Consider the following 12,363-nt stretch of genomic DNA (forward strand, 5'->3'; position numbering starts at 1 on the left):
ATATAACCACTGCAGCTGTAAAGATAGATGGCACAATGCAATTAGACTGGCAAGCATTCATAAGCCAGAGGGCATAAACTGACAGGAAGACAAGACCATGTCAGAGTTCAGAGAAAATATTTGTTTGTTTGTTTGTTTGTTTGTTTGTTTGCTTAAGAAATTATTTATGTCTAGCATTACCTTCAGAGACGTTTCATCAGCCAACCTGATCTTTAACTAAGATGCAGACAAGCAGATTCCTTCACCTGTGTGGCGCTTGCTGTAGGGTTGACATCCAGGTCTCCTTTCATGATCTGTCAACCATTTCAGCCTAATACAATTCCTTATTTCCTTCATGAACAAACATCTCTGTGAGCATGGGTGACTGGTGCCTCCTGAGTCTGAGGGGGAACCAGTGGGTCATGACTGGGGGGTCCCCCAGTGGCCAGTTGCCAAGCATGCCAGTGCTGGTACTTCCGCTGCCAACGTGCCACCAGGGGAGCCAATTTGGGGGGGGGGGTACTAGCACTCTCTATGCCCCCCTACCAGCTAGAGTTCTCACTGTCAGGGAGGACATGTGCTTTCCCATGCCCCCAGATGCATTGCCTGTATCTGTGAGATTTATTCGTCATAGTCTGGTCATTGATCTATTTCTGGAACAGTGTAACTTTGAGCTGCTGCTTGAATGGGGCTCATTGCCAAGTCCCACAGTTCAGCCATAAATAACTATATTTTTAGTTGTATCAGAGTATTCATGAAAGGTCTGAACAATCCCAGGTTACGCTACAAGAATACTGCAATGGTCCCTTGTTAATATTTTTGTTTGTTTTTACACTTAGATTTACTATTGGAAAGTGCAGAGTTTATCTCAAAGAAGTAGACGCCACGTGGAAAAAAAGATCCTGACCTTCAATGGAAACAGAACGCATGGAATGTTGCCAGGACTGGAGCCTTACAGCTCTTACAGGCTGAATGTAAGAGTTGTTAATGGTAAAGGGGAAGGACCAGCAAGCCCTGACAAAATATTTAAGACGCCTGAAGGAGGTATGAAACCCAAGGAATTAAACTAAACTTGTTATATTTTTAAAATGACACATTCTGGGCTTGTTTTTATATTTAGGGATTTTTATAGCCGTGATTATTAAACATTATGTTTTTGTGTTGAAAACTGAAAGTAAGTGGAAGGTCAATACAGAACATATGCCACAGTAGGATGAGACATATCTGTGAAATCCACTTTAATTTACATACATTCTTTTTACAAGTTCCCAGTGCACCTTCGTTTCTGAAGATCATTGATCCAATGCTGGACTCTCTCACTTTGGAATGGGGTTTACCCACTTACCCGAATGGCATTTTGACAGCATATATACTGAAGTTTCAGCCAAGTAAGTAAAACATTGTAAAAGCAAAATCTCTTACCCCAAAGCCTGCTCCCATTTGGAGATTTTAATCTCCTTCACTACGGTTATGAAATTTGCAGGTGGATAAGTTGTGTTTTGTTGTTTTGGTTTGTTTGTTTTTTTTATTTTCTATGCCATGGGGTTCAGGGAATGCCAGGGGGTTCAGGGCACAATGCAGCCCAGCGGCTGCGGGCAGGTGGCATCTGCTGCTCCTGGGGCTGCTGCAGAGGTGGCACCAGGCTCTTCCTGGTGCTCGGTGGCAGTGCTGGGAGGGCAGGTTGAGTTATGTTGGGCTGGTGGAGCTGCTCGGAGTGCAGCCCTGGCCCTCGCCGCCTCCCACCGCTGGGCTGTGCTCTGAGTGGCTCTGCCAGGCCCACAGAGCTGAGCCTGGCGGTGGGAGGCAAGGGAGAGCCACTGACCAGGACTGTGCTTGGAGCCAGGGCTGTACTCCAAGTGGCTCTGCCACTGGCTCTCTGCCACCTCCTGCCATCTCCCGCTGCCAGGCTCAGCTCCGTGGGCTGTGGAGCCTCCAGCTGCCAGGCTGTGCTCACCAGGGCTGCTCTTGGAGCCAGAGCTGTGCTCCATGCAACTTCGCCAGCCCCGTGGAGCTCAGCCTGGCAGTGGGCAGCAGTGGGAGAGCCAGTGGTGGAGCCACTTGGAGCGCAGCCCTGGCAAGCACACCTGGGCAGCATGAGGCTCTGCAGCCCCACAGACCTGAGCCTGGCAATGGGAGGCGATTGCGAGCCACTGGCTAGGCTAGAGCCACTACCTCCTGCCACCAGGCTCAGCTCCATGGGACTGCGGAGCTTCCTGCTGCCAGGCTGTGCTCACGAGGGCTGCACGCAGAGCCATGGCTGCACTTGGAGCTGCAGCCAGGCTGAGCTCCATGGCACTGGCAGAGCCAGTCGGAGTACAGCGCTGGCTCTCCCCTGCCACCAGGCTGCACTCTGAGCAGCTCTGCCAGCCCCACAGAGCTGAGGGGCAGGAGGCAGTGGGTGGCAGGGGAGAGTCACTAGCCAGGGCTGCACTCCGAGCGGCTCCGCCACTGGTTCTCCTGCCTCTGGGCTGAGCCCCATAGGGAAGACCCCGGCACAGCCCCCCAGACCACAGCCCTCCCATTGCAGTTGGCACCAGTGGTCCCCTGGGAAGAGCTGGAGGAAGCAATCAGAGAGCTGGGGGAAAGATCGGGGACCTGAGGAATCCAGCCAGGAACTGGGGGAATGTTCTGGGACCTGAACATTCCCCCAGCTCCCTGTTCAATTCCCCAGCCCTCTGATCACTTCCCCCAGCTCTCTGATTGCTTCCCCAGCTCTTCCCAAGGGGCACAGGCCCCTGGATCTGAAGTTTCAGCAGCAGCCTGCTCAAACCCTGTGTGGAAAGCGGGGGCCTGCCCCGCCCCAGGATGAGCTGGGGAAAAAATGATCAGAGAGCTGGGGAATTGAACAGGGAGCTATATGTCAATGTCGGAGAGCAGTCCCTGCCTCTTTCCCCTCCCTCTCCTTAGTTTCTGTTCAGCTGCAGCAAGCCCAGCTTTGAAACTCGAAACATTTTGAAACTTTCAAAACGTTTTGAGTGCCGTCATTTCATTTCAAGGCCATTTCGAAGCCTTTTGTTTTGTTTTGATCTCACTGTTTCAAGCTTGAAATGTGTTGAAACAGCTTTGAAACGAAACACCCCTCGAAATTTCGCACAGCCCTACTTATCTGGTAATTAAGTGCCATGCTGCTCAGACTAGGGCTTTATTCCATGCACAAAAACTTACTGTTAGGTACCTAATGGGCTTTGTAACCACTCAGACAGGGGCTTTTAGGTTTGTACACCCAACTTCTAAGTTCCATTTTAGGCAACTGAAGTACTTCTCTAGATCTTGCCTTATGTTTTTTGGGGAAGAGCTGTTTTTAATGACCATTGGTTTGGACTATATGATATGGATATTGATTTGGATTCTGGGACAGTAGCAAAACTGTCATATTGTTAGGCTTAATAGAGGTTACGTTTAAAAGTTTATCATGTGAGGGAGTAGGCGGGCCACACATTCATTCAGTTAATAATGTAATAAAACAGGGAATAAGCCACAAAGTTAGCACACGAAAATATGTAATAAAATTGTGGCTACTTCCCTTCATGCCATAAATTTAACATGGTTTAGTGCCAATCAGCTGACTAGCACTTCCAACCTGGGGAACATAACAGAGCTTTGAAGGTCTTGGATGTACTTCCAAGGCTGGGAGCATCAGTCAACTGATCAAAGCTCCTGGTTGCAGGAGGGCATGGAGCCCATGCCAGGAACCCAGCTTGCTACTTGACAGTATAAGCACCTGTGACATGACAGGAGGCACAGTTGTTGGGGTCTTGGATCAGATCCCATCACACGCTTAACTTGTCTGTCAGTGGCCTTCCTCTAATAAAAATACTTGTGCAGTTTGCTTTTATCATGAAAAGGTCTGAAATGTAGCATTTTATCAAATTGTGGGGAGTAGTAAATACGCTGGAGTGTAGGGCTAGGATTCACAGTGACCTAGACAAATTGGAGGATTGGACTAAAAGAAATCTTACAAGGTTCAATAAGGACAAGTGCAAGGTGCTGCACTTAGGATGGAACAATCCCATGCACCAGTACAGGCTGGGGGTCTACTGGCTAAGCAGCAGCTCTGCAGAAAAGGACTTGGGGGTTACAGTGGTAAATAGGCCAAATATGAGCCAACAATGTGCCCTTGTTGCCAAGAAGGCTAACAGCATACTGGGCTGCATTGGTAGGCGTGTTGCCAACAGATCAAGGGAAGTGATTTTTCCCTTCTACTCAGCAGTGGTGAGGCCACATCTGGAGTACTGTGTCTAGTTTTGCCCCCCCCCCCCAAAGGATGTGGACAAATTGGAGAGAGTCCAGTGGATGGCAACAAAAATGGTTAGGGGGGCTGGGGCACATGAGGCTGAGGGAACTGGGCTTATTTAGTCTAGAGAAGAGGAGACTGAGGTGGGGATTTAATAGCAGCCTACAACTACCTGAAGGGTGGTTCCAAAGACGATGGAGCTGGACTGTTCACAGTGATGGCAGAAGACAGAACAAGGACCAGGGGTTTCAAGTTGAAGCGAGAGAAGTTTAGATTATATATTAGGAAACACTTTCTCAATAGAAGGGTAGTAAAACATTAGAACAGGTTACCCAGAGAAGTTGCGGGAGCTCCATGCTTGGAGGTTTTCAAAACCTGGTTAGACAAAGCTTTTGCTGGGACGATCTAGTTGAGTATGGTCCTGCTTTGAGCAAGGCGTTGGACTAAATGAGATCCTGAGGTCCCTTCTAACCCTAATTTTCTATGAATCTATGATTTATTATATAGGTGGACTCCAAAATTCTTTTTAAAGTTTATTAACATTTACACAGAACATGTTGCTTTCTTTTAATTTACTACTAGAGAAATATATATTTGCTTTGTAATCAACAGTAACAACTGTGCAACAGAATGCCATGTTGTCACAAAACAGTTGAGGAATAAAAAATGCAGAGGACTTTGCCCAAGTGGCATCGACAGACAGAATATAACCTTGCCAAAATGTTCCTGACTGTGGCATACAAATAGCCTGGAGCTCTGTTGCATACATTGTCTGAAAGATTAAGCTCCTAGGGATCAGCTAAATTATTTAGTTCAAAGGAAAGACTGATTCAGGTGGTGGCAAACATTCCCTCACTTTCACCCAGTAAGCATAAGGAGCTGTGACTGCAAATGCCATTTGCAAGTTAGTGATTAATTTTTAGCAGCTTCATAGAAGTGTTTTAGGGCAAACTTAAGCTCTTCAGAAAATATCCCCAAGATACATATTTGCATCTTCATGTAACAAAATAGCTTTGTTCTTGTATTACTTATGAAAATGTCATTTTCATAATCAGAGCCTGAACAGGGAAATCTGAAAAGATATTCAGTATCCTCATAAACCATTTTAACACAACTTTAACAAAGACATTATTCTTAATTAGATGTTCAAGATAAACCATACTAATGCTTTATGCTTTTCTTACAATGACAGTTAACAGCACACATGAATTAGGCCCTTTGGTAGAGATCAGAATTCCTGCCAACGAGACCAGCTTGATATTAAGAAATTTAAATTACAGCACTCGATACAAGTTTTACTTTTATGCACAAACATCGGTTGGATCTGGAAATCAAATAACTGAGGAAGCAGTAACAATTATGGATGAAGGTAAGATGGGTATGTATAAAGAAAGTCTATTAAAATTTTATAGAATTCCAGACTTTCATTCAAAATGTTAATATTTTTCCTTCTCTCAAGGAAACAATCTATATTAAAAATTATTGAATGATTTCCTAACTTGAGTATATGGTGATGCCAACTATTTAGAACAGGTTTTTAACAGATGTGCAAAATTTTCCTACTGCAAGTGAAGCAGAAAACTGACATAAAAATCCCTTTTCTGTATCATAATTTACCAGGCCTAAGCTTCCGGCTTTTCTGAAGTACACAGTTTCATGCAGCTTTACTCTTAAGTGTCCTTCCTGTAGTCACTTATTCTATTCTGTTTCCGTGGCTACTGCTGGTCACAGACTACAATATTTTGTTCGTGTCACTGTCTGTTTTACAAGGAGAAAGCTATCAAATGCTGTCTGCTGCAGAATGACTAATAGAAAAGCAAATCCAGTGATAAGTTCTACAACAAAAATCTCACAATAATGTTTATATAATCTATTTTTTGCCACAAGCATAATGATAACCCGCAGTTGACTATAAACCTAGTACTACAGGTAGAACCAAGGTCAGGAAAGTACATGTAACAGCATCTCTTTACAAACTTCCATTGTTTTGGGCTTTTCAGTCTAATATTACAGTGCTAGATTCTTTTATTGAGGGTTAAAGTCCTTGTGGAAATTCTGTGAAGTGGCCTCTTTTATAATTTTGCACATCTTAATATTAACAATCAATTTTCAACCTTCATACTTAATGAACTTATAGTATACTGTTATGAAACTCTATAGCTGTAATAGGAATATACATAACTATATGAAAAAAATATTTAAACTGTGAATGTTGACAAGCATGGTAATTAAGTTTAATCAATACATGCATATTAACTGTGTTTTATAGTCATCTGTCAGTGTTCAGCATTTTAACTTTAATTCCCTACACCTAATACATTTCATTTAGTTGCATGCTTTTCTGGTTTATAATTAAATGATACGTTTATATATGCTCCCTTTGATGTTGTATCTAATTATATAGTGTCCTATTTTTATTTTCCTCCATTAAAGCTGGTATTCTCCCTCCTGCTGTAGGTGCAGGCAAAGGTAAAAGAAAGCTCTGCATGATTTTGTTAATGTGTGGATTTTTGCAGTGTTATAAATGGGGAAATTGCAGCTGGTAAGGAGAGAAAATATTGGACAATATTTTGTTGTATTAACTGTTCACTGATACTGAGAGAAATGTTCGTCTGATAGGTGGCTTCTTGGTAAAAAAGGCACTCATTACATTTATTTATATGTTCAATTTCCTTATTTTGCCACAAAATTCTAGGGGGAATTCATTAGCTTTACTTTCAAGAGACTAATTACTTATCTAAGATGCTGATACCATCCTGAATATTCAGGGTCTAAGACTAAGATGCCTTCTGACTCGCATAGTATAAGAAGGTGTTCTTTTTATATAAATTCATTTATCTTATGGAGGGTAACTTTTAATGTTGATACCAAAAGGGATGTTGAGATTGGAGTTAGGTGCATCTTTATTCTGAAACATGATTTCTGCTGTCTGTTTGATCAAGTTCATTTCATTTATAAGCTGACCATGGATTGGAAGCAGATAAGTGACAGCACCTTGTGTGAATTTCTCTTCTACTGTATCTCAGTTTAAGAAAGAAAAGACAGTACAAATTGAAAATGCAGGCAAAAATGATTCTTTGGGCCTCTCTTTGTGTCCTTCTCAGGCTCACAGATTTGGTGAATTATGGTTGTTTCCTTCAGTTGTTTATATCAGGGGTTGGCAAGGTTTTTGGGTAGAATGCCAAAAGCACCCCAACCTCAATTTGTAAGATGTTGTTGGCATGCCAGGGGTAGACAGTGGGAGAGCCACAAGAGGCCCAATGCTTATTGTGGCAGTGTGTCCCCAGCTCCTTCCCTGATGTTTAATAATATCAGCTGTAGCAAAACATTCTTCACTCTTAATCCAAAATCAGTTTACCTCTCTAAGATAGTACCCTGATATTAGATATATAAAAATGGTAACTTCTTAAAACAATCCAATTTATTCTTATTGGATAAACAGGAATTCATACTTATTTTAATGGCAGATTTATTTTAGTGATTTTACTCTAGTTATCATTGAAAAGCCAACACAGTTGGAAGCAAGGGAGTTAGTTCTTCGGCATCACCAACAAAATTGCGAAGTAAGTTCCAATCTGTTCCGTCTGTACTAACCCCCTGAAGGAAAATTCAGTTCCAAGTGTGTAACAGAGAGTTTAATTACACCATTGTAACAGTTTTGAAGTTAGAATGAAATACCTTGTTTTTAAGATGAGCTGGGGCATCCAATGGTTCAGAACTGCCATTTCAAGTTCTCTAAGGATTTAAACAGACACCTTGGCTTTGGTTATATTTGGTTTACATTTTCAAAGTTTCTAATTGTTTCTTTTACTTTTGGTATCTAGTTCTAAGAAAGTTTTGTAATTATTTGAAAATATGAACTAAATGTAACAGTACAAGACATTTGTTTGGAAATTTGAGCTGCTGGATTCATCTGAATGGGTGTTAACTCCAGTATCCATAATAACTTATATTGACATGATTGACCACTTTACTGCTGATCCACAGAAATTAAATAACAAATGAGGACCAGATTACTATAACCTCCTCAACTATCTGTAAGCATTAAATTACTTTAGTTCTGAGTGGTTATTTTTGAGACATAGCAGGTACATCTACACATGTGCTTAATTGTGCAGTAGACTAATTTGCTGTGGTGTGAATTGTCATAGTCTACATACTTGATTCTTTTAGACCACTGCAAACTAATTTTTACCGCCATAAGACAGTACTATCTTACTGCAGTGAAAATACCTGTCAATCGCATGTGTACACGCTGACCCAGGTACACATTGCACCCAGTCAGCCTAGGGAGCGGGGGGGCCAGACCCTTGCTTGCCACCTATTCAAAGGGCTTCTCATGCTGGGGCAGTCTTGTGCCCCAACTAGCCCCAACACCACCTCCCAGAATCCGGGGCTGATCTACAGGGTCCCCTGCCATCCTGGAGATGTTCCACCCCAGCTCAGACTGCTGTGGTCCCAGGCATATGCGCCCTGGACCACCATAGTTGGAGCATCTACACTTACCATTAAGGTGCCATGATAAACTCCAGCATAAACTGCACTGGAGTTTATCTTGACACCTTAATTGGACATGTAGATGAACCCAGCAGCAGTTACTTTTAAGACAGGTCCAGGAGGAACCAAGACCAGCACTGGATCTGAATCATTCAAAGTCATTCAGGGAAGCCTATGAGTATATATGAATACCACTGACTCCAGGTTTTTAAGAGCCCTACAGAATGAAGATTCAGTTTTGAACATATATACCAGCTGTTGAGAACTGCAGCTCATTTTATCATTACAGAGGTGCAGGGAATTCCTAGTGGATAGAGCCTAGAATAATAGAAAGATCTTTCCTTTTTTCAACTTTGACTCCTGAAGATGAGCACACATATGCTGGAAGTCAGTGAGACGATAATGTGCTGTTCACAAGGTCATAGTTTTAGAATATATTATCAAAATCATGCCTTAAACTACAAAATCAAACAAAGCTGCTATATAACTAAGGGTTTTTAGACTTCCTCAACATTTTTACTATAGTTTCAAATCTTTCCTGCTTTTGCATTCCTGCATCTTACTGCTGCAAAGCAGAAAAGAATGCACAAATGGACTGGAGACCACTGTTTATGATCTTTTTTTAATAGCTAGAGTAACTTAATAGCCTCAGTATCTGTTAGATACTGATTACTTTACCCGCGATCCTTGAAATTGCTTCATGCTGAGTTGGCCTGATCTTAATGGTAGCACTTCTCGGGATTGCAAATCAACTCTTTTGTAGTTAAATCTTTCAAAGTTTCCAAAATTTTGCAGATCAGTACGAAGATATACAATTGCTGCTGTGGTTTCCCCTTAATGTGAAGTTTACCTGTTAAAAGAAAAAAGAAGGAAAAAAGGAAAAAAAAATTGAAGGAAGAAAGGACATCCCCAGTATGTCCTGAGAAGAAATTAGGAAGACAAAATACTACAGAACTTCAGAGAAAATAGAAAAGAAAAATTTTGTTCAGATTTGTAGGCACCACAATAACTAAGTGTATCTCAGATCTGGAAAGACTATTGCGTCAGTAGGAAAATGTGTTGAAACAAGGCAGGTAGCAAAGAATAGAGCTCTCAATTGTCATCCTCAGTATCTCCCTTCTCAAGGATCCCTAAATAAAATTAAAAAAGGAAAGCAAAAAAATCCCATACTGTCTGTCATGAAAGTTTATCTGATCCCTACAGGTATGTCCAGATGATCATGCATATGTCTGTTGCGGCATCTCAAACCAGTTTGAGATGGTACAAAAGGCACACTGGGAGCAGAAAAATGTTCCCTGCACTGTATATTTGCAGAGCAGGCTCTAAATTTGATACCTAGAAATTCAAAAAAAAAAAAAATGGAAAAGAAGTGATGCAGGGCACTGTACTGCAGCATGTTCTGAGGCAACAAGAAGCTGGGTACTCCAGAGGGACACTCTTGCATCCAGCCAGAGCATCCCTGTGGTGCTCCTGCTGCCCCAGCACTCAAACAGGAGCGGGGCAAGGCTGAGGCACTGTCCCAGGTAAGCAGGGTTGTGGGGGTGAAGGGAATGTGGGATGTGTTGGAAGTGTCAGGCATGTGGCACACCCTTCCCACACTCCCCCACACACCCCACATCCCTCCCACATCCCTACTTACAGACTCCACATTTCCCCTATACTCGCAGTCCTTACACACCCACCCACAAACCCCTCACCACACCCACCCCTCCCTACCTCCCTTCTGCAAACCCACATCCCCCCCACATCTCACTCTGCATGCTCAGCTGCCAGACAGGGTGGGACATGCTGGCTGGAGCTGTGGCTGCAGGGACAGCTGTCCCCACATTCTAGTTAGCAAAGGAGTCAGGGGAAACTCTGAGTTTTCTTTGATTAAAAAAAAACAAAAGCAAACACCAAGCTTATAAATACTTAGAATTTATTTTAGTATGATGATAGAGGCAGTAATAGCCTTCCAATTTGTTTTAAAATTGTAAATATATCAATAAAACATTGCCCAACTGATCTCTCTCTCTCGCTCTCTATATATATAGTGACATTTCATTTTAGTCATGGGAGAATATGGATTCTGGGGTATTTTAAAGAGTGAATTTGGGATTTTTTATCAGAGAATTTGCAATTTTAAAAAAGCAAAATCTCTGCTACTAAGATGGAGGCATCTGCCCAGGGCTGATGCAAGGGACCCAGCTGGAGGGCAAACAAGATGGCTAATCTCCTGGCCACCTGGGGCCACGAGGACATGTTTTGACAGTTCAAAGCAGGCCACTTCACTGAGGACATCTTCCAGGTGATAGCTGCCCAGATGGCAGGGCCAGGGCACGCATGGCAATAGTGCTGGACAAAGGCCAGCTTTGCAGCCACAGCCCACTGGCAGCTGGCTCAGAGGTGCAGACAGCTCTGCTGCAGTGCCTATGCCCCAACCCAGGCAGCCATGAAGTCCCTGTCCAGGTCTGGTAGGTGTGCAGACATGGGGCTAAAGGTCCAAAGGGGCAGATGCTGTTGCAGGTAGCAGCAGGTCACAGCCAGACAGCAGCCCCTACCGCCAGACTGCTGCAGTGAGTAAAGGGTCCAGGGTCCACTCTAGGTCAGGGCTGCTGCAGCAGTTCAGCTGGCACAGGGGGCTAGTGTCTCCATATGTCAACTGGCTGGGCCCCAGAAGCTGCTGAGAGCAAGGAGCCCTGAACTTCTCACCAAGGCAGCTTTTTATACTGATGAGCCTTTGAGAAGGCAGGGTCAGTTTGCCCCAAGTGGCACAACTTGTCCCACACCAAAGTGCATGTCCAAGCACATGTGCTAAGGCACAAATCCCTGGCACAAATTTGTTACACTCCTATTTGAGCTGCTGAAAGTGCACATACCTACATGTATGGACACGCCCCATGAGTCCAAATGACTAAAGGGAGAAACACAACTTATAATATACACTTATATCATCTTTTTTTCTTCCTGTGCTACTCTTTAAGTCTATCTGTAACTCAGATGATACAGCTCTTTATGAAAGTGATTCTTTTAGCAACCGATATTAAAATGCATGTCTTATTTCATACAGCGTTGGAGTCTGAAAGTTAGATGATTGCATAAATGTACATTGATTGGACCCTCCCAATCCATCACTTGGCAGGCTTAGAACAACTGAAATAAAAGAAGAGATTAATGAATAAGAAACTAATTATATATAAATTAGTGATGGATGCAAATGGAGTTTGATTCTGATAGTCATTTGACTTTAGTCCCAGCTACTAGCCTCCATCAGCAGTTCTTTATAAAAGGTCACTGAGAAGAAGGGAAAAAATGAAACTGGGACAATGAGGAAAAGCAGAGACATGGTATGTGACTGAAATAATAACACTGAAAGAGGCACAGTAATTACGTAATTGTTGGTGGGAATAGAGGAAGACATGCCTTATTGCATATTTGCCTGTGTTCTAACAGGCAAAAGTTTTATATATATAAAAAAAAATGCACATAACTTTTGTTGAAATGAGATGCAGCAATTTGCAATTAAGTAGCATAGCAAATCTAGAATAATTTTACAAAGTTAATGGTTACTTTTAAAAACAACTCCATGTAGTTTATCAGTAATAAGTGCTACAGCTAAGATTAAATAACATCAAACTCAAAAAAACTCACACTTCCAATTAATGGGAAACAAT

The 12,363-nt window shown here is 42.7% G+C and overlaps 1 protein-coding gene across 30 annotated transcripts in view; it reads left to right on the forward strand.

Annotated features, from left to right (window-relative positions):
- The window catches only part of NRCAM (neuronal cell adhesion molecule), a 250,160-nt gene that overhangs the window by 203,240 nt on the left and 34,557 nt on the right, over positions 1-12,363 (forward strand). For 10 of the 30 annotated variants that reach the window (XR_016441757.1, XM_090042304.1, XM_090042305.1 and 7 more), the window contains 4 exons: positions 819-1,023; positions 1,245-1,367; positions 5,406-5,591; positions 6,647-6,682. Coding sequence is in view for 29 of the 30 variants with exons in the window: in XM_090042304.1 (XP_089898430.1) it covers positions 819-1,023; positions 1,245-1,367; positions 5,406-5,591; positions 6,647-6,682 (550 nt within the window). In the remaining variant the exon portion in view is untranslated. The remainder of the gene's footprint in view (positions 1-818; positions 1,024-1,244; positions 1,368-5,405; positions 5,592-6,646; positions 6,683-12,363) is intronic. The other 20 variants (XM_090042311.1, XM_090042316.1, XM_090042322.1 and 17 more) reach the window with 3 other exon arrangements.

This window comes from Crocodylus siamensis, chromosome 4 (genome assembly GCF_052110815.1).
Source record: "Crocodylus siamensis isolate JL-2025a chromosome 4, ASM5211081v1, whole genome shotgun sequence".
Lineage (NCBI taxonomy): Eukaryota > Metazoa > Chordata > Crocodylia > Crocodylidae > Crocodylus > Crocodylus siamensis.